Consider the following 26,266-nt stretch of genomic DNA (forward strand, 5'->3'; position numbering starts at 1 on the left):
GAAATTCAACAGTTAATATAATGAGCACGAGATATAACCGACACACATCTGCTCCTGATGGCCTCCCTTCCATGACTAATTTTCAAGCTGTGACAAAAGGTTGGAATCTGCTGCCTTGTTTTTCCGCCAATCAGCTCCCAGAAATTTTGTTTGGTTAATGCAGTGCTGCCTAGTTCAGCGAATAGCGTTCTCTTACACGGCTGATGGCAAGCCGCGTCACATAGATGCCACGCTGGAAGTGCCTAGTCATCCAACACCATCTTTCCTATCTCTCTTACAGCGTTCGAGCACCGTATTGCACAGTATTACGAAATAGCAAGTACCCATTGTTTGACATAAATGTTACATGGTAATTTACGCGTATAATTGTCTCTCTGTGTATGTGTCAAAGCCCAGTCACTTTTAATTTCCATGGATGCGAAATGTCGGAATATCTCGAGCATCCATTTTGGTTTTCATGACTGAACATTTCGCCATACTCTGAATACGAACAACGACAGTCGTTACTCTCGAAGGTTCAAATGGCTCTGAGCACTATGGGACTTAACATCTGTGGTCATTAGTCCCCTAGAACTTAGAACTACTTAAACCTAACTAACCTAAGGACATCACACACATCCATGCCCGAGGCAGGATTCGAACCTGCGACCGTAACGGTCGCGCGGCTCCGGACTGAGCGCCTAGTACTCTCGAAGGTCGGAGATGAAATACCAGCTTAAGTAAAACAGTAAGGGCGGATCGTGAGTCGTGCTTATATACCACAGTTGGTAGTACATTTGCCCACGGAAGTCAAAGGTCCCAGGTCTAGCACACAAACCGAGCGAGGTGGCGCAGTGGTTAGATACTGGACTCGGATTTGGGAGGACGACGGTTCAATCCCGCGTCCAGCCATCCTGATTTTGGGTTTCCGCGATTTCCCTAAATCGCTCCAGGCAAATGCCGGGATGGTTCCACTCAAAGGGCACGGCCGACTTCCTTCCCCGTCCTTCCCTGAACCAATGAGACCTATGACCTCGCTGTTTGGTCTCCTTCCCCCTAGCACCCAACTTTCACCTGCCAGGAAATTAAGGGATCAGTCGTTCAGTTCTGTCATCATCCATACGACCTGCGTCGTTGTAATCGTGACGTGAACATGAATTACATCTGCCATGTGATGAAACGAACAGAACAGGAACATTAAAGTCCATGTTTCGAAAAATTATAGATGAATTATTGGAGCGTTTTGGCGCACGATTTTTTGTGAACGAATGCAGTCGTTCGTGTTGGATTCCTAACAACTATAAATGTGCTCACTGACAAGTGTGTGAGGCAATAACGCTCAGAATGTTAAATGCCAAAATCTGTAATGCTTCTCCATGTTTGTCGGTTTCGCTACAAAAGTGGAGACACAGTTTATAAACTAGAAACGTAAAGAACTGGTGATACGCAGTTTCACCTTCGACACCGAATGGCCGCAAGTTCTTTATTTGCTCGTTTAAGTACCATGCAAGAAATTCTTTGATATCTAACCATTAGGTCCTATCATCCTGTCCCTTCTTTCCGTTAATGTTTCTCACCTGTTACTCTGCAGCTTTGGGAGATTACACAGAAGACGCTTATTAATACATACGCGACCTCACAATAATGGAAGGAAAATATGCGAATGTGAAGACTAAGATTGAAATTACAATGAAATGGAAACCCTTAGCTACTTACAGGTGTTGACATACGTCAACGGGGACAGATGAAAATCTGTGGCCCGACTGGGACTCGAACTCGTCATCTCCTTCTTATAGGGCAGACGCTCTATCCAGCTGAACCACCGAGGACACAGAGGATAGTGCGACTGCAGGGATTTATCGCTGCCACGCCTCCCGCGAAACCCACATTATCAACGTATTGTCCCGCACTACATTCGTAGTATACAGGGTGGTCCATTGATAGTGACCGGGCAAAGTAGCTCACGAAATAAGCATCAAACGAAAAAGCTACAAAGAACGAAACTCGTCTAGCTTGAAGGGGGAAACCAGATGGTGCTATGGTTGACCCGCTAGATTGCGCTGCCATAGGTCAAACGGATATCAACTGCGTTTTTTTTAAATAGGAACTCCCATTTAATATTACATGTTCGTGTAGTACGTAAAGAAATATGAATGTTTTAGTTGGACCTCTTTTTTCGCTTTGTGACAGATGGTGCTGTAATAGTCACAAACGTATAAGTACGTGGTATCATGCAACATTCCGCCAGTGCGGACGGTATTTGCTTCCTGATACATTACCCGTGTTAAAATGGACCGTTTACCAATTGCGGAAAAGGTCGATACCGTGTTGATGTATGGCTATTGTGATCAACATGGCCAACGGGCGTGTGCTATGTATGCTGCTCGGTATCCTGAACGACATCATCCAAATGTCCGGACCGTTCGCCGGATAGTTAGTTATTTAAGGAAACAGGAAGTGTTCAGCCACATTTGAAACGTCAACCACGACCTGCAACAAATGATGATTCCCAAGTAGGTGTTTTAGCTGCTGTCGCGGCTAATCCGCACATCAGTAGCAGACAAATTGCGCGAGAATCGGGAATCTCAAAAACGTCGGTGTTGAGAATGCGACATCAACATCGATTGCACCCGTACCATATTTCTATGCACCAGGAATTGCATGGCGACGACTTTGAACGTCGTGTACAGTTCCGCTACTGGGCACAAGAGAAATTACGGGACGATGACAGATTTTTTGCACGCGTTCTATTTAGTGACGAAGCGTCATTCACCAACAGCGGCAACGTAAACCGGCGTAATATGCACTATTGGGCAACGGAAAATCCACGATGGCTGCGACAAGTGGAACATCAGCGACCTTGGCGGGTTAATGTATGGTGCGGCAATATGGGAGGAAGGAGCATTTTGTCGATGGCAATCTAAATGGTGGAATGTATGCTGATTTCCTACATTAATGCTCTACGGATGTTGCTACAAGATATTTCACTGCATGACAGAATGGCGATGTACTTCCAACAAGATGGATGTCCGGCACATAACTCGCGTGCGGTTGAAGCGTTATTGAATAGCATATTTCATGATAGGTGGATTGGTCGTCGAAGCACCATACCATGGCCCGCACGTTCACCGGATCTGACGTCCCCGGATTTCTTTCTGTGGGGAAAGTTGAAGTATATTTGCTATCGTGATCCACCGACAACGCCTGACAACATGCGTCAGCGCATTGTCAATGCATGTGCGAACATTACGGAAGGCGAACTACTCGCTGTTGAGAAGAATGTCGTTACACGTATTGCCAAATGCATTGAGGTTGACGGATTTGATTTGGAGCATTTATTGCATTAACGTGGTATTTACAGGTAATCACGCTATAACAACATGGGTTCTCAGAAATGATAAGTTCACAAAGGTACATGTATCACATTGGAACAACCGAAATAAAATGTTCAAACGTACCTACGTTCTGTATTTTAATTTAAATAACCTACCTGTTACGAACTGTTCGACTAAAATTGTGAGCCATATCTTTGTGACTATTACAGCGCCATCTATCACAAAGCGAAATAAGTGGTCAAACTAAAATATTCATATTTCTTTACATTGTTGTTGTTGTGGTCTTCAGTCCTGAGACTGGTTTGATGCAGCTCTCCATGCTACTCTATCCTGTACAAGCTTCTTCATCTCCCAGTACCTACTGCAACCTACATCCTTCTGAATCTGCTTAGTGTATTGATCTCTTGGTCTCCCTCTACGATTCTTACCCTCCACGCTGCCCTCCAATGCTAAATTTGTGATCCCTTGATGCCTCAAAACATGTCCTACCAACCGATCCCTTCTTCTGGTCAAGTTGTGCCACAAACTTCTTTTCTCCCCAATCCTATTCAATACCTCCTCATTAGTTACGTGATCTACCCACCTTATCTTCAGCATTCTTCTGTAGCACCACATTTCGAAAGCTTCTATTCTCTTCTTGTCCAAACTGGTATCGTCCATGTTTCACTTCCATACATGGCTACACTCCATACAAATACTTTCAGAAACGACTTCCTGACACTTAAATCTATACTCGATGTTAACAAATTTCTCTTCTTCAGAAAAGCTTCCTTGCCATTGCCAGTCTACATTTTATATCCTCTCTACTTCGACCATCATCAGTTATTTTACTCCCTAAATAGCAAAACTCCTTTACTACTTTAAGTGTCTCATTTCCTAATCTAATCCCCTCAGCATCACCTGATTTAATTTGACTACATTCCATTATCCTCGTTTTGCTTTTGTTGATATTCATCTTATATCCTCCTTTCAAGACACTGTCCATTCCGTTCAACTGCTCTTCCAAGTCCTTTGCTGTCTCTGACAGAATTACAATGTCATCGGCGAACCTCAAAGTTTTTACTTCTTCTCCATGAATTTTAATACCTACTCCGAATTTTTCTTTTGTTTCCTTTACTGCTTGCTCAATATACAGATTGAATAACATCGGGGAGAGGCTACAACCCTGTCTCACTCCTTTCCCAACCACTGCTTCCCTTTCATGCCCCTCGACTCTTATAACTGCCATCTGGTTTCTCCCTGTATTTTACCCCTGCCACCTTCAGAATTGGAAAGAGAGTATTCCAGTTAACGTTGTCAAAAGCTTTCTCTAAGTCTACAAATGCTAGAAACGTATGTTTGCCTTTTCTTAATCTTTCTTCTAAGATAAGTCGTAAGGTTAGTATTGCCTCACGTGTTCCAACATGTCTACGGAATCCAAACTGATCTTCCCCGAGGTCCGCTTCTACCAGTTTTTCCATTCGTCTGTAAAGAATTCGCGTTAGTATTTTGCAGCTGTGACTTATTAAACTGATAGTTCGGTAATTTTCACATCTGTCAACACCTGCTTTCTTTGGGATTGGAATTATTATATTCTTCTTGAAGTCTGTGGGTATTTCGCCTGTCTCATACATCTTGCTCACCAGATGGTAGAGTTTTGTCATGACTGGCTCTCCCAAGGCCATCAGTAGTTCTAATGGAATGTTGTCTACTCCCGGGGCCTTGTTTCGACTCAGGTCTTTCAGTGCTCTGTCAAACTCTTCACGCAGTATCTTATCTCCCATTTCATCTTCATCTACATCCTCTTCCATTTCCATAATATTGTCATCAAGTACATCGCCCTTGTATAAACCCTCTATATACTCCTTACACCTTTCTGCCTTCCCTTCTTTACTTAGAACTGGGTTGCCATCTGAGCTCTTGATATTCATACAAGTGGTTCTCTTCTCTCCAAAGGTCTCTTTAATTTTCCTGTAGGCTGTATCTATCTTACCCCTAGTGAGACAAGCCTCTACATCCTTACATTTGTCCTCTAGCCATCCCTGCTTAGCCACTTTGCACTTCCTGTCGATCTCATTTTTGAGACGTTTGTATTCCTTTTTGCCTGCTTCATTTACTGCATTTTTATATTTTCTCCTTTCATCAATTAAATTCAATATTTCTTCTGTTACCCAAAGATTTCTATTAGCCCTCGTCTTTTTACCTACTTGATCGTCTGCTGCCTTCACTACTTCATCGCTTAGAGCTACCCATTCTCATTCTACTGTATTTCTTTCCCCCCTTCCTGTCAATTGTTCCCTTATGCTCTCCCTGAAACTCTCTACAACCTCTGGTTCTTTCAGTTTATCCAGGTCCATCTCCTTAAATTCCCACCTTTTTGCAGTTTCTTCAGTTTCAATCTGCAGTTCATAACCAATAGATTGTGGTCAGAATCCACATCTGCCCCTGGAAATGTCTTACAATTTAAAACCTGGTTCCTAAATCTCTGTCTTAACATTATATAATCTATCTGATACCTTTTAGTATCTCCAGGATTCTTCCAGGTATACAACCTTCTTTCATGATTCTTGTACCAAGTGTTAGCTATGATTAAGTTATGCTCGGTGCAAAATTCTACAAGGCGGCTTCTTCTTTCATTTCTTCCCCCCAATCCATATTCACCTACTATGTTTCCTTCTCTCCCTTTTCCTACTGACGAATTCCAGTCACGCATGACTATTAAATTTTCGTCTCCCTTCACTACCTGAATAATTTCTTTTATCTCGTCATACATTTCATCTATTTCTTCATCATCTGCAGAGCTAGTTGGCATATAAACTTGTACTACTGTAGTAGGCATGGGCTTTGTGTCTATCTTGGCCACAATAATGCGTTCACTATGCTGTTTGTAGTAGCTAACCCGCACTCCTATTTTTTTATTCATTATTAAACCTACTCCTGCATTACCCCTATTTGATTTTGTATTTATAACCCTGTATTCACCTGACCAAAAGTCTTGTTCCTCCTGCCACCGAACTTCACTAATTCCCACTATATCTAACTTTAACCTATCCATTTCCCTTTTTAAATTTTCTAACCTACCTGCCCTATTAAGGGATCTGACATTCCACGCTCCGATCCGTAGAATGCCAGTTTTCTTTCTCCTGATAACGACGTCCTCTTGAGTAGTCCCCGCCCGGAGATCCGAATGGGGGACTATTTTACCTCCGGAATATTTTACCCAAGAGGACGCCATCATCATTTAATCATACAGTAAAGCTGCATGTCCTCGGGAAAAATTACAGCTGTAGTTTCCCCTTGCTTTCAGCCGTTCGCAGTACCAGCACAGCAAGGCCGTTTTGGTTAATGTTACAAGGCCAGATCAGTCAATCATGCAGACTGTTGCCCCTGCAGCTACTGAAAAGGCTGCTGCCCCTCTTCAGGAACCACATGTTTGTCTGGCCTCTCAACAGATAACCCTCCGTTGTGGTTGCACCTGCGGTACGGCCATCTGTATCGCTGAGGCACGCAAGCCTCCCCACCAACGGCAAGGTCCATGGTTCATGGGGGAGGATTTCTTTACATACTACACGAATATGTAATAAAAATGGGGGTTCCTATTTTTAAAAACGCAGTTAATATCCGTTTGACCTATGGCAGCGCCATCTAGCGGGCCAACCATAGCGCCATCAAGCTAGACAAGTTTCGTTCTTTGGAGTTTTTTCGTTTGACGGTTATTTCGTGAGATATTTGGCCCAGTCACGATCAATGGAGCACCCTGTATATAAGACTAAGATTGACTGTAATTAACGAGAGCCAGTTCCAAGCTATTAATCACCGAGACCGGTTCCACTTTTAATGCAAGCAATTCCACAGTTAATGTAATGAGCAGGAGATACAACCGAAACACATCTTCCCTTGATGGCCTCCCTTCTGTGAGTAACTCGGGAGGAGCTCTGACATTCAAGCTGTGACACAAGGCTGGGATCTGCTGCCTTGTCTTTCCTCCAATCAGCCCAAGAAATTTTGTTTGGCTAATACATTGCTGCATAGGTCAGCCAATAGCGTTCTCTTACATGGCTGATGACAAGCCACGTCACTTACGTGTGACACTGGAAGTGCCAAATGATCCAGTGCTATCTTTCCGCTCTGTCTTACAGTAGGTTGGCACCGTATTGGAGACAATCTCCTCATTCCTTACCTTATCAGTACATCTGGTTTTCAACATCCTTCTGTACCGCCACATTTCAAATACTTCGATGCTTTTCTGTTCCAGTTATCCCACAGTCCATAATTCACTCCTAAAGAATGATGTCCAAATGGATATCCCCAGGAATTTCTTCCTCCGAATAAGGTCAATGTTTGATTCTAGTGAACTTCCCTAGGCCAGGAATGCCCTCCTTGCATTCTATAACGTGTTTTTATGGTCTCCTTGCTTTGCCAGTCATGTATTATTTTGCTACCTTACTTAACGTCCTTGTGCCCAATGGATTAGTTTTGGGTATCATCAGCTGCAGCATAGCTGACTATAATAACCTATGAAGTGTGTTGAGTGGACAATGAAGAGAAAGAATGAAGAAACTGCCTTCTGCTTCCATTTGTACAGTGTTAATTATATATGATCTTCCAACTTGTACTGGGACATAATGAATTCGCACTTTTTGGCGATGTAGTTTTTTTTTTTTTTTTTTTTTTAGGGTTCGTTTCTCTCTACTGAAACAGCACGAGACAAATAAATACGGGGAAAGGAAGATGTAAAAATCTGTAGCTTTTTGTAAGTAATATTTCTTATGTATTCGTGTAGATAGTCGAGTAGCTTTTACAGCATATTCGGGAAGAGGCGTCAAAGATCATCCGTCAGCCCAGAGACAACCGCAGAGCGCTGGAGTCAGAGACCATCGCGCACCACCTGCCCGCTAGAAAAAAGGCCGACGGCTCTATGTTGCTCACTGATAATTGTTAAGGAATAATGACGGCGGCGTACATTTATTGACGAAATGGTTCAGCTGTGGGTTTATGTCCGAGGAAAAGCAGTTACTATCAAGGAGCAATGAGATACACTTAAGAGGAACTAAGTTTGTGTGTAGAGGGTCAGAAGGACCTTATTTTAGCTGCTGTTTGTTTACTAATTTTAGCTGGTGCTGTTAGCTGTTGTTGTGGTCATCAGTCCAGAGACTGATTTGATGGAGCTCTCCATGCTACTCCATTCTTTGCAAGCTTCTTTATCTACCAGTACCTACTGCATCCTACATCCTTCTGCATCTCCTTAGTGTATTCATCTCTTGATCTCCCTCTACGATTTTTACCCTCCATACTGCCCTCCGATACTAAATTGGTGATCCGTTGATGCCTCAGAACATGTCGTACCAACCGATCCCATCTTTTAGTCAAGTTGTGCCACAAATTGCTCTTCTCTCCAATTCTGTTCAGTACCTCCTCATTAGTTATGTGATCTACCCATCTAATCTTCAGCATTCTTCTGTAGCACCACATTTCGAAAGCTTCTATTCTCTCCTCTTGTCTAAATTATTTATCGTCCATGTTTCCCTTTCATACATGGCTACACTCCATACAAATACTTTCAGAAAGAATGGCAGACATTTCCAGAATGACGATAAATTGATTTTCGAGGTGAAACGTTCAACGAGCAACCAAAATGTAGACTTTTACAACTGAGGGTCCAGTAAAGTCATCTACCGTATGGGAGAAATGTGTCGTATTGAAGGGTGCAAATGAAGACCGCACTGACATATCACCAATTTTCGCAGTCGCAGCTTGTTACGTCCGAGAAGACAATTCTAAGGTTATGACTATCCTTCGCACTTCCTAGAGTCCAAATATTCTGATGAATTATAGTAGTAGTAGCTTTTGAGATATCGTTTTACTTTCATCTTGAACATCTGAGAATTTTGAATTGCACTTCTCATGTCTGCCGGTGACTCGATAGAGTTTTACGTCACAACATAAAATCCCGTTCTGTTCCAACAGATAGGGATGTATAGTGTACATGAAAATTGATTTTACCTCTAGTATTGTGCTTGTGGATGAATCACAGCTTGTAGGGAAGAGTGATGTACCTGGAGGACAGTGTGGCCAGGAATACATGATGTTTTCTCGTCGGTGTTTCAATCCAGTGATCGGCTTTACACTGAGGTGAGAAAAGTCATGGGATAGCGATATGCAAATATAAAGTTTGTGGTAGTATTGCGCGCACGAGTTACAAAAGGGCGGTGCATTTAGGTGATTCATGTGAAAATGTTTCGACGCGATCATGGCCGCACCACGGCAATTAGCAGACTTTGAACGCGGAATGGCAGTTGGAGCTAGACGCATGTGACATTCCATTTCGTAAATCGTTAGGGAATTCAATATTACGAGATCCGCAGTGTCACGAACGTGCTGACAGTACCAAATTTCAGCCATTACCTCTCAGCACGAACAGCGCAGTGGCCGACGGCCTTCACTTAACGATCGAGAGCAGCGACTTTTCCACGGAGCTGTCAGAGCTAGCAGACAAGCAACGCTGCCTGAAATAACGGCGGAAATCAATGTGGGGCGTACGACGAACGTATCCGTTAGAACAGTGTGGCGAAGTTTGTCATTAATGGTGTATGGCAGCAGACGACCGACGCCGAGTGCCTTTGCTAACAGCACATCGCCTACAGCGCCGCTCCTGGGCTCGTGAATATGTCAGTTGGATCCTAGACCACTGGAAAACCGTGACCTCGTCAGATGAGTCCCGATTTTAATTGGTAAGAGTTGATAGTACTGTTCGACTGTGGCGCAGATCCCCGAAGCCATGGCCCCAAGCTGTCAATAAGGCCCTGTGCAAGCTGGTGATGGTTCCATAGTGGTATGGGCTGTGTTTACGTGGAATGGACTGGCTCCTCTGGTCCAACTGAACCAATTATTGACTAGAAATGGTTATGTTTGGCTGCTTGGAGACCGTTCCAGCCATTCATGGACCATGACGATGCACCTTATATCACTAGGCCACAGTTGTTCGCAGTTGGTTCAAAATGGCTCTGAGCACTATGGGACTCAACTGCTGAGGTCATTAGTCCCCTAGAACTTAGAACTAGTTAAACCTAACTAACCCGAGGCAGGATTCGAACCTGCGACCGTAGCGGTCTTGCGGTTCCAGACTGCAGCGCCTTTAACTGCACGGCCACTTCGGCCGGCGTTCGCAGTTGGTTTAAAGAACAATTTGGACAATTCGAGCGAATGATTTGGCCATCCAGGTCGCCCGAGATGAATCGAACCGAACATTTATGGGAGGTTATCGAGAGGTCAGTTCGTACACAAAATCTTGCACCGGCAATATTTTCGCCGTCATGGAGGACTATAGAGGCAGCATTGCTCAGTATTTCTGCAGGAGACTACCAATGACTTGTTGAGTCCACGGCAAGTCGAGCTGCTGCACTACGCCCTGCGAAAGAATGTCATCACTTTTGTCACATTATTGTAAACTCACAGGAAGGAATGCGCACTAGAAACTGTGATAAGCAGTTTCCGGCATTTTATACTTTTTGTTGCTGTGAAACATGACGTTTGTAAATTTTGCGAGTTCTATGTATTTATGTGGTGTATAATATGTTAGCCTTTTAGCGGACGGTGGGGGATATGCTTCCCACTAAATGTGTTTCTGTACAGCTTTCAAGGGAATACGTGTTACCACTTCTGTACGCTCGTAGCATATAGCGGCAGACCGCTGCACCAGCTCTAGTCTCTGTTTGTTGTGAAATACAGCGTTCAGGACGGCCGGTAATTTATGTCCCACCAAACAACCGTGTTTTAGTGTTTACTGGGTATCACACTTACCACCAACTCATGGCTATCCTACAGCTTTGGGAATACGTTCATCACCTCTGTGTATGTGTGACACCTTGTGGTAGCTCGCTTGCTCCAGGTGTGTGGAAACTGCTACACCAGTCAGTGGGATCCCTACTATTTTCGGAACACATTGCTTCGCTTCTGCAATATACATTTTGTGACCTGTATCCGTTCATAGCTTTGTTGTGTTATAAAGTTTCAAGGATTGTTGTCACATTGTGGTAAGCAAACTTTAGTACTCGTAACAAATATTTTTTAAATAAAGTAAAAGAAACATAAAATTGAAACAGAACACACTGTTAATAAGATTTTACCTGTAGTGGCAACACATAACAGCTCACAAAAGGAATACCTCACAAAGGTGTGGTGGTGATATACACTGAAGAGCCAGAGAAACTGCTACACCTACCTAATATCGAGTAGGGCCCCCGCGAGCACGCATAAGTGCCGCAACACGAAGTGGCACGCGCTCGACTAACGCCTCAAGTAGTGCTGGACGGAACTGACCCCATGAATGCTGCAGGGCTGTCCATAAATCCGTAAGAGTACGAGGGCTGGAGATCTCTTCTAAACAGCACGTTGCAATGCATCCCACGTATGCTCAATAATCTTCGTGACAGGCGAGTTTGGTGGCCAGGGGAAGTGTTTAAGCTCAGAAGAGTGTTCCAGCAGCCACTCTGTAGCAATTCTGGACGTTTGGGGTGTCGCATTGTCATGCTGAAATTGCCCAAGTCCGTGGGAATGCACAATGGACATGAAGGGATGCATTTGATCAGACAAGGATGCTTACGAACATGTCACCTGTCAGGATCGTAGCTAGAGGTATCGGGGCTCCCATATCACTCCAACTGCATACGCACCACACCATTACCGAGCGAGGCGGCGCAGTGGTTAGCACACTAGGCTCGCATTCGGGAGGACGACTTTTCAAATCCTCGTCCGGCCATCCTGATTTATGTATTCCGTGATTTTCCTGAATCGCTTCAGGCAAATGTCGGTATGGGTCCTTTGACAGGGCACGGCCGACTTTATTTCGAACTTTCCCTAATCCTAAAGGACCGATGACCTCGCTCTTTGGTCCCCTCCCCCAAAACAACCAACCAACACCATACCATTACAGAGCCTCCACCAGTTTGAACCGTCCCCTGGTGACACACATGATCCATGGATTCATGAGTTTGTCTCCATACCCGTACACGTCCATTCGTTCGATAAAGTTTGAAACGGGACTCGTCCGACCAGGCAACATGTTTCCAGTCATCAACAGTCCAATGTCTGTGTTGACGGGCCCAGGCGAGACGTAAATCTTTGTGTCGTGCAGTCATCAAGGGCACGCGAGTGGGTCTTTGGCTTCGATAGCCGACATCGATTATGTTTCGTTGAATGGTTCGCACGATGACACCTGTTGATCGCCCAGCATTGAAATCTGCAGCAATTTGCGGAAGAGTTGTACTTCTGTCACGTTTGAACGATTCTCTTCAGTCGTTGTTGTTCGCGTTCTTTCAGGATCCTTTTCCGGCTGCAGCGATGTCGGAGATTTGATGTTTCACCAGATTCCTGATATTCGCGGTACACTCTTGAAATGCTCATACGGCAAAATCCCCGCTTCATCGCTACCTCGGTGATGCTCTTTCCTATTGCTCGTTCGCCGACTGTAACAGTACATTCAAATTCACTTACATATTGATAATTTCCCATTGTAGTAGCAGTAACCTGTTTAACAACTGCGCCAGACAGTTGTTGCCGACAGAAGCGCCATATTGTGCCTGTTTAATATCTCTGTATTTGAATACCCATGCCTATACCAGTTTCTTTGGCGCTTCAGTGTATGTACCGCCATAGTTTTTGGTCCTAAATCACAAAAATAAAATTATCAAAAAATAAATATAGTCAGTTGATCACAGTTCTAACAGGATAGGAAAAAAATTATCTTCGCTGAATTTCTACAAAAAATGCGCCCGCGAAAGGCTTAAAGCTGTTTTGAGGATATAGTTAATTCTTCAGACACAGAGGTTTATGCTGAGTGAATTTTTTAAAACCGGGTGCATAAAAGGGTGTGTACCGATTGTGCACGAGATGTTTACTGTTTTGCCAGCTGCATGCGGCTAGGTTCAGCATTATCTTAGCGAGCTGGTCGACTGCACATGATGATGCTTGATATAAACAGGTCGACTGTGCACGAGTGTTTTTTTTTTTTTTTTTTTTTTTTTTTTTTGCTCCTTGGTAATGTTTGCATTGACCTGTTAGTAGCAGTTCAACCCACGTTCTGTTTACTAATGAAGTCAGGTTCATGTTTTGCTGAATATTTGACAACGAACCTCATACACTCAGGGTGTATGATTCTACCCGAAAATTGGGCTTCGAATACTGCAGGGTGTTTCACAATGCTTTGACGATTTCAAATTTGACCAACACACAAACTAATCGCGAAGCAAAGCCGAACATATTGCACAATGTGCAACGTTTATTCAAGTTTGCTCGTGAAATACTGCATTCCATAAATGATGATCATTCGCAGCTACACAGTACTCGAAGCATTCATCCAGTTTTTGAAGACATCTTTCGTAACTGCTGGAGGAATTCTTGAAATTTCATCGTGAATTCGATCTTTAAACTTTTGGAGGCTTCTCGGCCTCTCGCCTTCAAATAACCTCAGAGGAGAAGTATGGCAATCGAGACAGGTGCCCATTCGACACAATCGCCTTTGAATATTGTGGGTTTACCAGACGCTTTACGGAGAACTTACAAGCTCTAGTTGGGTGTGTCGCATGTCGCGCCGTCTTGTTCGAACCAAATTTTCGTGACTAATAACAACGAGGGCTTGTCTGTAAACTGGGGCGCACACGTTCGATGTTCTGGAAGTTCGGACGATTTTCCGAGGGGGTTGACTTTCGATTCGATGCACTGGCAGTTGCACGGACGTTTCTTACCGAATTCAACATTGTTACCCAATCAGGAATTGGATATCGTGGCTGAATCTTGAAATGGTTACGAATGGCACGTTGTATGCGTGTGCCAGATTTGCCATAGCGAGAACAGCATTCCATCGCGAACGTACCAAGTTGCTTCGACCAGTGTGACGTGATTACTGACCTGTATGTGGGATGGAACTTGACACTCCGCACTACTAACAGACGGCACCACCGTTGCTGTATCTTTTTTTTTTTTTTTTGCGCGTTATTCAAATTTGAAATCGTCAAAACATTGTGAGACATTCTGCACAAGGTCTGAAAGAACAACAAATTCTTGTGAGGCATTTCACAGGGCTTTCAGCTTTAATTTTCAGAGAGCATGTCCACAGATATATCATTTTGTTGACGCTTCGAATCATCGTTCTTGTCATATGCCAGAAATACTACCCGTTCGTCACGTGACTCCCTATATTCAGGAATTGTTTTTTAAAGTAAAGAAATGGAGCTGATACACGTTTGAATTTTATCTAAAAAATTATTTCTCATTATTATCATAAGGAATGAAAATAGTTTCTTTATCTTTTTAAATACCTTGACGAGTGCCCTACTATGGGCATTTCATCAAGCATGTTGAACCATACCTATGTATGATCTAAATTAGCCGTCATATAAGGTCCCAAGTCTCTCAAAATTTTAAGGAAAATGCTATAGTGCCAGCTTAATTTTGTTTTCCTCCACATGCAGCTGATTTGATTTAAAAATTGACCACCGCGCAGATGTCTTATTTAGAAAAGAGACTGCACGTTCACATTTCAAGAGCAGGTAAAATTCTGGGTCCCCGCACAGTCGGGACCACCCAACTAACATTGGACAGTTGTGTGTCATCTTGTACCGTGCAGTGGAAGAAAATCTTCTGCAGTGGAACACATCAGCTTTGCAAATGAATTGCGTTTGTTTAACAATTATCCTTGTCTTGAAAATGGAAATATGTGTTAGTTGCCAATAGCTTGTATATCAAAATGTCTTTAACTTGTAACTGGTTTTTGATAATACTTCTCCTTAATACGATTTTGCTTATTGGTTATTAGTGTGTAGTAGAGTAATAATGTAACACATAGAGTTTTAAATACGGTACTGACAAGATTTTTCTGGTCTGCAAGACATCTAAAGATGAATAGAATGTTTGTCCCTAGGTACATGGTACTTTCGACCAATTTTTCATGTTTGAAAAGCCTTATTTATCCGGAGTAGTTCTTATTGTTTCAGAAAAAGACTGCAGCATCATTTCAAAATGAAGTACGAAAATGTAATAAACTTCTGTAACAGGGCTGCCAAGAGGCGAAAGTCTTAAAAAAGTCTCCGTTTACAGTTGCGCCAGTAAACAAAATGCACAGCACACTTTGAAGCTGACTGATGGCTCTGTTATGAACATACTGATGGGTACATTTAACAAGACAAGATATGAACCTAATAACAAGTACTGATATAGTTCGCAAAGTTTTCTGAACATAGTTACAGGAAGTCTGTTGCAGGATACCTCAACCCTGTATAGGCTAAACATATTTCTGATAGACTATTTTCTGGTAGAGCTACGTTATGAGAATAACAATTCTTACCATCGTTCTCCATTGCGATGAAAATATTTATTAACATATTTTAAATATTGCTTTACATCCTGCATTTCACTTTTCAATAAAACCATATTAATGATAACATGTGTCATTAAAACGAAACTCAGTCGAAGTACACTTATCCTTAATATCAGATGTAATCATCCAACTCATTGTTTGCTATCGTCATTGTGTTCTTCTTGAGCTATTCACACTTAAACTGGCATATCGCATCTGGATAGTATTTTCCAGGCAACTAGAATTCATTCTGTAGTTGTGGAGACTCCTGTAAGAATATTTTGAGCCCAGTCGAAGATAGGTGTTTAGCTTTCTGTCAAATTATAAATAGCCTACGATTGATAAATAAATGGTGGCTCAGAGCGAGAACCATCTTTTTCTTCTTTGCAACATTTCTGTAATCCACAAAATATTCTATTTTGGAAAATAAATATTCAGACTTTAGTAACCTGTTGGCTCAGGCCAAGACTATCTGAAACACGGAAGAGCACTGAACGTGCGTAAAGAGATCTTGCAACGGGTTAATTTGTTTAACAGAAATATCTGTTGGAGGAAGGTTTCAGAAACATCATGTGGGGTAATGATATCGGCGAATACGATAGTTCCGTGTTCAGTTCTTGTCTACAGTGGACATTTTTCGAAAAAAGCAGTTATTTCTAACAATATATCTTAACCAGCGTTACCATTAAAAGCCAACAGCATAAATTTATGAATCAAGCATTTGCACAAGCGTAAAAATCCAAATCAGTGACTATGATGTTACATCGCTTAGGGCGGTATAGTTTGAAATAAGATTAGTAGACTCATGGCCAGTTTAACAAAAAACTCTGGGAGCATAAGCTACCATATGCGCTTGAAGTAAGAAATGGAAAATCTAAGACGGTTAATAGTCAGTTTGTAGAAACGTCCCAGTGCTTTCATCCAATCACTAGGGCTGTCGAGACTGGAATGATGTGTACACCCGTAAGACTGCGAGTTCGCAACGGTGGTAAGCAAATCTTGCTGGAGAGGAACTGGTTGCTTTGTAGGCGATATCCTGCTCATCAACAAAGCAGATTCAGTGTTATTACTGCCATATTTCGAAAGAACTGAATACCGTCAGTACTCGTTATGAAGAGCTGACCGTCGAGGACCCAACGTGTAATACACAACAGTCAGTGAGGCGGCTAATAGTTCCACACTCTGACGACCTGCGAGTCGGCTGGCTCTACAGCGCCGACCAGAAACCTCCGTTAGCTCCATCGGGAGGCTACGTTAAGCTGGTGCCTGCAGCCTCGTCTGGACTGCTCGCAGGTCGCGAGGTGGCGCCAGCAACCGCGTCGTGGTCGTCGCAGCAGCCATCTCGGAGGGACGAGAAGCGGAGCCAGATGCCTCCCTGCGGCACCAGCACGGGCGCCCAGGGCTCGGCGGCGGGCTGCGCCGCTGTCCAGGGACAGGGCTGTAGGTGGCAGCGCAGCACCACCTCCGACACCGCCGCCTTCATAAGCAGCAGGCCCAGGCGTTTACCTGCCAACAAGCAGCACTGTCATCCAACGTCTGCAATCTCGTTAGGACAACGAGGTAGCAGCTTCATTGAAACACACTACTGGCCATTAAAATTGCTACACCAAGAAGAAATGCAGATGATAAACGGGTAATCATTGGACAAATATATTATACTAGAACTGACATGCCATTACATTTTCACGCAATCTGGATGCATAGATCCTGAGAAATCAGTACCCAGAACAACCACCTCTGGCCGTAATAACGGCCACGATACGCCTGGGCATTGAGTCAAACAGACCTTGGATGGCGTGTACAGGTACAGCTGCCCATGCAGCTTCAACACGATATCACAGTTCATCAAGATTAGTGATTGGCGTATTGTGACGAGCCAGTTGCTCGGCCACCATCGACCAGACGTTTTCAATTGGTGAGAGATCTGGAGAATGTGCTGGCCAGGGGTGCAGTCGAACATTTTCTGTATCCAGAAAGGCTTGTACAGGACCTGCAACATGCGGTCGTGAATTATCCTGCTGAAATGTAGGGTTTAGCAGGGATCGACTGAACGGTAGAGGCACGGGTCCTAACACATCTGAAATGTAATGTCCACTGTGCAAAGTCTCGTCAATGCGAACAAGAGGTGACCAAGATGTGTAACCAATGGCACCCTATACCATTATGCCGGGTGAGACGCCAGTATGGCGATGACCAATACACACTTCCAATGTGAGTTCACCGCGATGTCGCCGAAAACGGATGCGACCATAATGATGCTGTAATCAGAACCTGGATTCATTCGAAAAAATGACGTTTTGCCATTCCTGCACCCAGCTTCGGCGTTGAGTACACCATCGCAAGTGCTCCTGCAGCGTCGAGGGTAACCGCGGACATGGTCTCCGAGCTGATAGTCCATGCTGCTGCAAACATCGTCGAACTGTTCGCGCAGATGGTTGTTGTCTTGCAAACGTTCCCATCTGTTGACTCAGAGATCGAGAAGTGGCTGCACGATCCGTTACAGCCATGCGGATAAGATGCCTGTCATCTCGACTGTTAGTGATACGATGCCATTGGGATCCATCACGGCGTTCCGTATTACCCACCTGAACCCACCGATTCCCTATTCTGCTAACAGTCATTGGATCTCGACCAAAGCGAGTAGCAATGTCGCAATACGATAAACCGCAATCGTGACAGGCTACAATCCGACCTTTATCAAAGTCGAAAACGTGATGGTACGCATTTCTCCTCCTTACACGACCTATCACAACAACGTTTCACCAGGCAACGCTGGTCAACTGCTATTTGTGTATGAGAAATCGGTTGGAAACGTTTCTCATGTCAACACGTTGTAGGTGTCGCCACCGGCGCCAACCTTGTGTGAATGCTCTGAAAAGCAAATCATTTGCATATTACAGCATCTTTTTCCTGTCGGTTAAATTTCGTGTCTGTAGCACGTCATCTTCGTGGTGTAGCAATTTTAATGGCCAATAGTGTATATACACTGAAGAGCCAAAGAAACTGGTACACCTGTGTAATATCGTGAAGGCCCCCGTGAGCACACAGAAGTGCCTCAACCACTACGTGGTATGGAATCGATAATGTCTGAAGTAGTGCTAGAGTCAACTGACACCATGGACCCTGCAGGGCTGTCCATAAATCCGTAAGAGTACGACGCGGTGGAGATAGATCTCTTCTGAATAGCAAGTTGCAAGGCATCCCAGATATCCTCAATAATGTTCATTTCTGGGGAGTCTGGTGTTCAAACTCACAAAAGTGATCATGGAGCTACTCTGTTGCAATTCTGGACGTGTAGGGTGTCTCATTGTCCTGCTGGGATTGCCCAAGCCCGTTGGAATGTACAATGGACATGAATGGATGCAAGTGATCAGACAAGGTGCTCACGTACATGTCACCTGTCAGAACCGTATCTACACGTATCATTGGTCCCATATCACTCCAACTGCACACGTCCCACACCATTACAGAGCATCCACCACCTTGAACAGTCCCCTGCTAACATGCAGGGTCCATGGATTCACGAGGTTGTGCCCATACCCGTACACGTCCATCCGTTCGATACAATTTGAAACTAGATCCGTCCGACCAGGAAATATGTTTCCAGTCATTAACACTCCATTGTCGGTGTTGATGGGCGCGGACGAGGCGTAATGTTTCGTGTCGTGCAGTCATCAAGAGCACACGAGTAGGCCTTCGGCTCCGAAAGCACATATCGATGATGTTCCGTTGAATGCTTCGCACGCTGACACTTGTTGATGTCCCAGCACTGAAATCTGGAGCAATTTGCGGAAGGGTTGCATTTCTGTCACGTTGAAAGATTCTCTTCAGTCGTTGTTGGTCCCATTCTTCGAGGATATCTTTCCGGCCGCAGCGATGTTGGAGATTTAATGTTTTAGCAGATTCCTGATATTCACGGTACATTCCTGAAATGCTCCACGTATGCTGTGTCCCATCGCTCGTGTGCCGACTATAACACGACGTTCAAACTCACTTAAACCTTGATAACCTGGCATTGTAGCCGATCTAACAACTGCACAGGACACCTGTTGTCTTATATAGGCGTTGCCAACCGCAGCGCCGTATTCTACCAGTTGATATATCTCTGTATTTGAATACGCATGTCAATACCAGTATCTTTGCCGCTTCAGAGTATAAAAGGCAATGTCCTGACTGACTTGAATTATAAAATGTGGCAGAAGCAAGGGTTCACTGTAAGAGCAAAGGAAAAAATCCGAATAGCACATTATTTTTTCTATTTCTTATCTGACCCTCTGTTCTTCCGTCTGTTAAGACGCCTTTCTTCTCAGGAATTACTATACATGTCAAGCTGAAATTTATGTCACATACTATGGTCTATGGTTCCTTGGCGGTGGAAAAAATATTGAATGTTCTTAGTGAACACAATCAAAGTAAATGGCCATTTAGTTCACATATTTTGACACTCGCAAAGTCACTCATCAAAATCTATAGGTTACTTACAGATTACCTAGAATATGAAATTTGACAAGACCCAAGGTTTCTCGGCACAAGTAAACTGTTAATACGTAATTAAATATCCTGAAAATGGATAGTGTCTTGAAAGGAGGATATAAGATGAAGATCAACAAAAGCAAAACGAGGGTAATGGAATGTAGTCGAATTAAGTTGGGTGATGCTGAGGGAATTATATTAGGAAATGAGACACTTAAAGCAGTAAAGGAGTTTTGCTATTTGGGGAGCAAAATAGTGATGATGGTCGAAGTAGAGAGGACATAAAATGTAGACTGCCAATGGCAAGGAAAGCGTTTCTGAAGAAGAGAGATTTGTTAACATCGAGTATAAATTTAAGTGTCAGTAAGTCGTTTCTGAAAGTATTTGTATGGAGTGTAGCCATGTATGGAAGTGAAACGTGGACGATAAATAGTTTAGACAAGAAGAGAATAGAAGCTTTCGAAATGTGGTGCTATAGAAGAATGCTGAAGATTAGATGGGTGGATCACATAACTGATGAGGAGGTATTGAATAGGATTGGGGTGAAGAGAAGTTTGTGGCACAACGTGACTGGAAGAAGGGATCGGTTGGTAGGACATGTTCTGAGGCATCAAGGGATCACCAATTTAGTACTGGAGGGCAGCGTGGAGGGTAAAAATCGTAGAGGGAGACCAAGAGATGAATACGCTAAGCAGATTCAGAAGGATGTAAATTGCAGTAGGTACTGGAAGATGAAGAAGCTTGCACAGGATAGAGTAGCATGGAGAGCTGCATCAAACCAGTCTCAGGACTGAAAACCACAACAACAGCAACATCCTGAAAAAGGTAATTCTTTTGTCATTTGTTTTCTGACATCAAGTTTGAAAGTAAAACAGTCAGTAGCCCTGTATTCAGACTGACTGGATTGCAAAGGTAAAAAACAAACATCAGCCAAGGGACGACTTTATTGCTCATATGACGACTTTCGAAATTTATCCCTCATCAGATAACTATTGCAAGTCAGTCAGCCTGAATGGAGAACTGCTGATCACTATGTAATGGTCACCTGTCTCCTGTGTGGCTTTATGTCACATTTACATTATTGAAATTATCAGATACTTGAAAATCTTGGAATTCATGGGAACAATACGCGGCCAGTGTCACTGTCGATAACAGACAAATATGGTCTAGATTCTCGATTCCAAAAAATGTTCAAATGTGTGTGAAATCTTACGGGAATTAACTGCTAAGGTCATCAGTCCCTAAGCTTACACACCACTTAACCTAAATTATCCTAAGGACAAACACACACACCCATGCCCGAGGGAGGACTCGAACCTCCACCGGGACCAGCCGCACAGTCCAGGACTGCAGCGCCTGAGACCGTTCGGGTAATCCCGCGCGGCCTTCTCGATTCCCAGAATGGATGAACTGCAGAACCCTCGGTGCGAGAGCGCTACTCCCACTCGGCCAACTTTTTTTGGGAAAAGTCACCTCGGAAGGGGGAGGGTGCGGCGGACAGACTTACCGATGCAGGTCCGCGGCCCTCCGCCGAAGGGCAGGTAGGCGCAGGGGTGCCTGCGCTGCGCCTCCTCGGGGGTGAACCGCTCGGGCAGGAAGAGGTGCGGCTGCGGGAAGAGGCGCGGGTCGCGGTGCAGCGCCGCCAGGGGCACCACGACGGCGGTGCCCGGCTCCAGGCGGCAGCCCAGCTGCGCCGACGCCTCGGCCGCCTCCTGCCCCACCTCGCGGTTCAGCATCGCCAGCGGCGGGTGCTTGCGCAGCGTCTCTGCGGCACACACCACACTGCCCGCTAGAAAATCACGCCGCGCGGCACTGCTGCGAGGAATCCGGAAAATGTGAGACTGTCAAATGACAGAGCAGCTTTGCGCTTAACCAAAGTCGTGTTATGTTGTAACGCTACAGCTGCGAGAAACCTGTGTTAATATATTTTACCTGCAGGGGAACGGCAACAATTAGAAATTAAAATTTTAGATATAATTACATTTTCCTCGAGACATTTGAGTCCCAACTTTATCTACAATAATGACAGAAATGGATTTTTTTTATATTTTTTTATTCATTCACACTACTGTGCTGGTGTAATGGCTAGCACACCTGCCTAGTAAGCGAGGAGACCTGGGTTCAAGTCCCGGCCATAGCACAAATTGTAATTTATTTCTTCAGCTTCTATCACTATCGTAGATAAAATTGCAGAGCCACCACAATTTGCATGTGAGTTTTTTTTTTATGTTACATGAAATGGTAATTCAATGGACACCCTAGCTGCAAACAGACGTTGATATACTTCATTGGGGACATGTTGAAAATGTGTACCCCGAGCGGGACTCGAAGCCGGGATCTCCTGCTTATATGGCAGACGCATTTCATTTCTAGCAAAGCTACATGGTCATCAACGGTAACTGTTCTTTCGGGATCTGATACTGCCGTCATATATGCTTTATTTTCTCTTAACCAATGTGAGCATTTTCAGGACTGTGGAAATACAATGTCTTACACCAGCATATGATAAGATAAATTAACAAATTCAACTTACAACATGATAACTTACATTACATGGCCGAGGGCCACTCGTTACAAATATCGGGCTGTGTATAGCACTGCCGGTGTACATAAAATGGAGTACGTTGGTTGTGTACAGTTAATCTAAATTGCCTCGTCAGGTGCATTCTAAGATTAAACAGCAAGACATATGATTTCTTGCTGAGTGACTCAAGGTCTTGTCAGTATCCACTTTCGTTGAAACTACCTCAGGAAGTCTTATGTGCAGCTATCTAACACAAAAAAACACTCACATCACTAAACTTATATCACTAAACTATGGCAAATATCCACTGCTTTTTTCGTCGTTCACACATACAAATCTAAAAGACATACCTGAACATTAAAATAATTTTGAAGGTACATAGTAAAATTAGAAATTGAAATCATAATTGCTACTTTTCCAGGAGTTAATACACATGTCATGTATATAATAGCTTAATAATAGCATTAAAATGAGCTATATTAATGTAGATTAAACATACCATTCATATGTAGTGGCATGAGTGCTCTTACATCTTCAACTATTATTATATCAAACTATACAGAGACTAGGGTGTTTACAGCACACACACAAACATACACACACACACACACACACACACACACACACACACACATATATATATATATATATATATATATATATATATATATATATATATATATATATATATATAAATCACATATTTGGTATGTATACCTATTTGCTTACATCCATGAAGGTAATAATTTGAAACTTTCGTATTTAAACCAGATGGTAAACGGGAAGACCATTCATGTTGGTTCTGCTAATGTCGTAAAGATGGTAAAGAGTTGCCACTTTTAAGGGGCATGAACACGTTTCTAAGATTCATAACGGGTTGTGAATACCACCTAATGTTATCTGCCATATTGTAAGTCGAAGCTGTTAATTTTTATCTTCTTGCATGGTGGTGTAACACAATCTATTTCCACAGTTCTGAAGATGCTCGTGTTCGTCGAGTGAAACATGCAAAGTAAAGAAAAAGTTACATATGACTTGAGGCAGCTCTACAATTTTAAGCTTGTTCTTGTTTTTCTTTTCTTTAATTTTGTTATATAATGTTTACTATTTTTGAACTTTCCCACATTTTAGTAAATTTTCTAGGCATATGTAGATGTGCCATGAGTTTTAGTTTTGTGTCGAGTTGCTGTTAATTTGGTACATTCGCGAAGGTCCCACTGTTACTGTATAGAAATTCTGCTGTGTCTTTTTGTGTTAACAAACGTCTGTATTAATACGCTGGTAATTTCAAGAATTATAATTACGTGGCCGCTAACCAAGTAACACACTACCTGACGACAACAATTCAAAGAATCTTTTAGATAAGCCATATTTTCGTGAAGAAAAGTAAGAAACAGCCAAAGGAGTTAGAATAGTAAAAATATTTATTGGAATCCCTTGACTTTGGTTCGATGTCTTTAAAAACTTCGTGTTCAGAAGTATCAATAACTGACACCTAAACGGTTAACAATATATACATGTTAAAAATATAGGTATAAAGTAGAAGAGACAAAAATCACTGACTTACAAAGAATATTTACACTCACTTTATATAATGTTATGGAGTTACGATAAAAATGTTGTCATAAGGCATAAACGAAGATAAAATTCAGATCCGCAATAATAGTATCGCAACATACCGTCCTGACTGCCATTAGAAAGTGTTTCACAACTGCATCTAGTGATCTAGCTTAGATCGAGGTGTTGACGCTCCAACAGCGTCAGTTAATGGAACAACATCAGGATACATCAGAAGAGTAAAGCAATTTATTAAACTGACGGCAGAACACAGTGTTACGTCACTGGATCAAAAAACCAGCGTTTGACATGTTCGAAATAACAAAGAAACGATGGGACGGATACCTATACGCCTAGATCAACATTTCGAGGCAACCTTTCTAACAGATAACGAGCAGAAACGCGCGCATTTTATGTCATGGATCGGCACTGTCACGTTCGACACGCTGACGAAGCTCTTCGGGCAAAAGGATGCCGCTCGGAGTGGCCGCGCGGTTAGAGGCGCCATGTATCGGATTGCGCGGCCCCTCCCGACGGAGGTTCGGGCATTGGTGTGTGTGTGTGTGTGTGTTGTTCTTAGCATAAGTTACTTTCAGTTAGTTTAAGTAGTGTGTAAGCCTACGGACTGATAACCTCAGCAGTTTGGTACCTTTGGAAATCACATATATTTGAACAGGACATCAGTAACAAAAAATATTCCTAGCTAGTTATAAACTATCGGTCCATTTCAAAGCAAAAAGGCATGTACTGGGGGCCACATGCAAGTTCCTCAGCACAAAAAAGAAACCTGGTCAGACATATTCAGAATGGGTAGCTGATTTCTGTGCTGCTGTAAGGGATTGCAATTTCATTTGCGAATATGATGGCTAATAGATTGTTGTCATATTGTTAACACGTTAACACGAAACTGAGATACGTGAACAAGAAAATTGAAGTTCCGATTTTTTATAGAAGGAGGCCAATGAAATTTACGTAATTTCAAAGGTACTTTGCCATAGATGTACACAAAGAAAAACAAATCACGTACGCACATAGCCATTAAGAAAGGTAGAAGAAAGTAGATGCTTTCATATTCGTAACTCTGATTATACCTTCTCTGTCTCGCCTTAAAATCTCCAGCACGTGAAAATCGAAAATTGAGTTGCTAAAAACTCTTGCCCTTCATACCGATCAGGTGCTATGGGAGAAATGACACACGAAAGTAACAACGGTTCGTGAAAATACATTTAATGAAGATTGAAGGTAATTTCACATATTGTTGAGTGTTACAATCGCAGTTTGATGAATTGGCAGTGCTGATTCTGTGATGCAAAATATTTAGCATCAGAGGTTACTGTACGAGATACAATGGCATTCACATTGTATTGCCACAAGGGAAAAGTTAGTTTGTCGGCATTAATATAAAATTTATTTTTCAATGCACTTAAAATGATCGAAGAATTCAAGAGAAATCGAAGAATTATTTCAGTAATATTAGTAGCTACAATGCACCATTTGCTATCGTCAGTTCTGAGGCCAAATCTTCATTCTCAGTTTTAAGTGGAATCTATTACTTTAAAGTATATGACATCTTTTATCACAGATCAGGTCAAAGGACTTCTATGTATGGTCGTTCATCATGTCATGCGCAATTATCTTTTTACGACATCGACACAACTGTCCTCTAGAGACTGAATGAACAATGAAGTCACCCATGCAATACTGATAATGTAATGCATGAAACTGCTGTTGAATTGTTGTTATTGTGGTCTTCAGTCCTGAGACTGGTTTGATGCAGCCCTCCATGCTACTCTATCCTGTGCAAGCTTCTTCATCTCCCAGTACCTGCTGCAATCTACATCCTTCTGAATCTATTTAGTGTATTCATCTCTTGGTCTTTCTCTACGATTTTCACCATCCACGCTGCCCTCCAGTACTAAATTGGTGATCCCTTGATGCCTCAGAATATGTCCTACCAACCGATCCCTTCTTCTAGTCAAGTTGTGCCACAAACTTCTCTTCACCCCAATCCTATTCAGTACCTCCTCATTAGTTATGTGATCTACCCATCTAATCTTCAGCATTCTT

At 43.0% G+C, this 26,266-nt stretch overlaps 1 protein-coding gene across 1 annotated transcript in view; it reads right to left on the reverse strand.

Annotated features, from left to right (window-relative positions):
* Window positions 1–15,687: 15,687 nt before the first annotated feature.
* Window positions 15,688–26,266, reverse strand: part of LOC126263586 (probable cytochrome P450 6d5) — a 158,429-nt gene continuing 147,850 nt past the window's right edge. Inside the window, exons 7-8 of the mRNA XM_049960679.1 lie at window positions 21,626–21,883; window positions 15,688–17,151 (exon numbers count right to left, since the gene is read on the reverse strand). Coding sequence (XP_049816636.1) covers window positions 16,895–17,151; window positions 21,626–21,883 — 515 coding nt within the window. The 3' untranslated portion in view covers window positions 15,688–16,894. The remainder of the gene's footprint in view (window positions 17,152–21,625; window positions 21,884–26,266) is intronic.

The sequence above is a fragment of the Schistocerca nitens genome, chromosome 6 (genome assembly GCF_023898315.1).
Source record: "Schistocerca nitens isolate TAMUIC-IGC-003100 chromosome 6, iqSchNite1.1, whole genome shotgun sequence".
In the NCBI taxonomy this organism is placed as follows: domain Eukaryota; kingdom Metazoa; phylum Arthropoda; class Insecta; order Orthoptera; family Acrididae; genus Schistocerca; species Schistocerca nitens.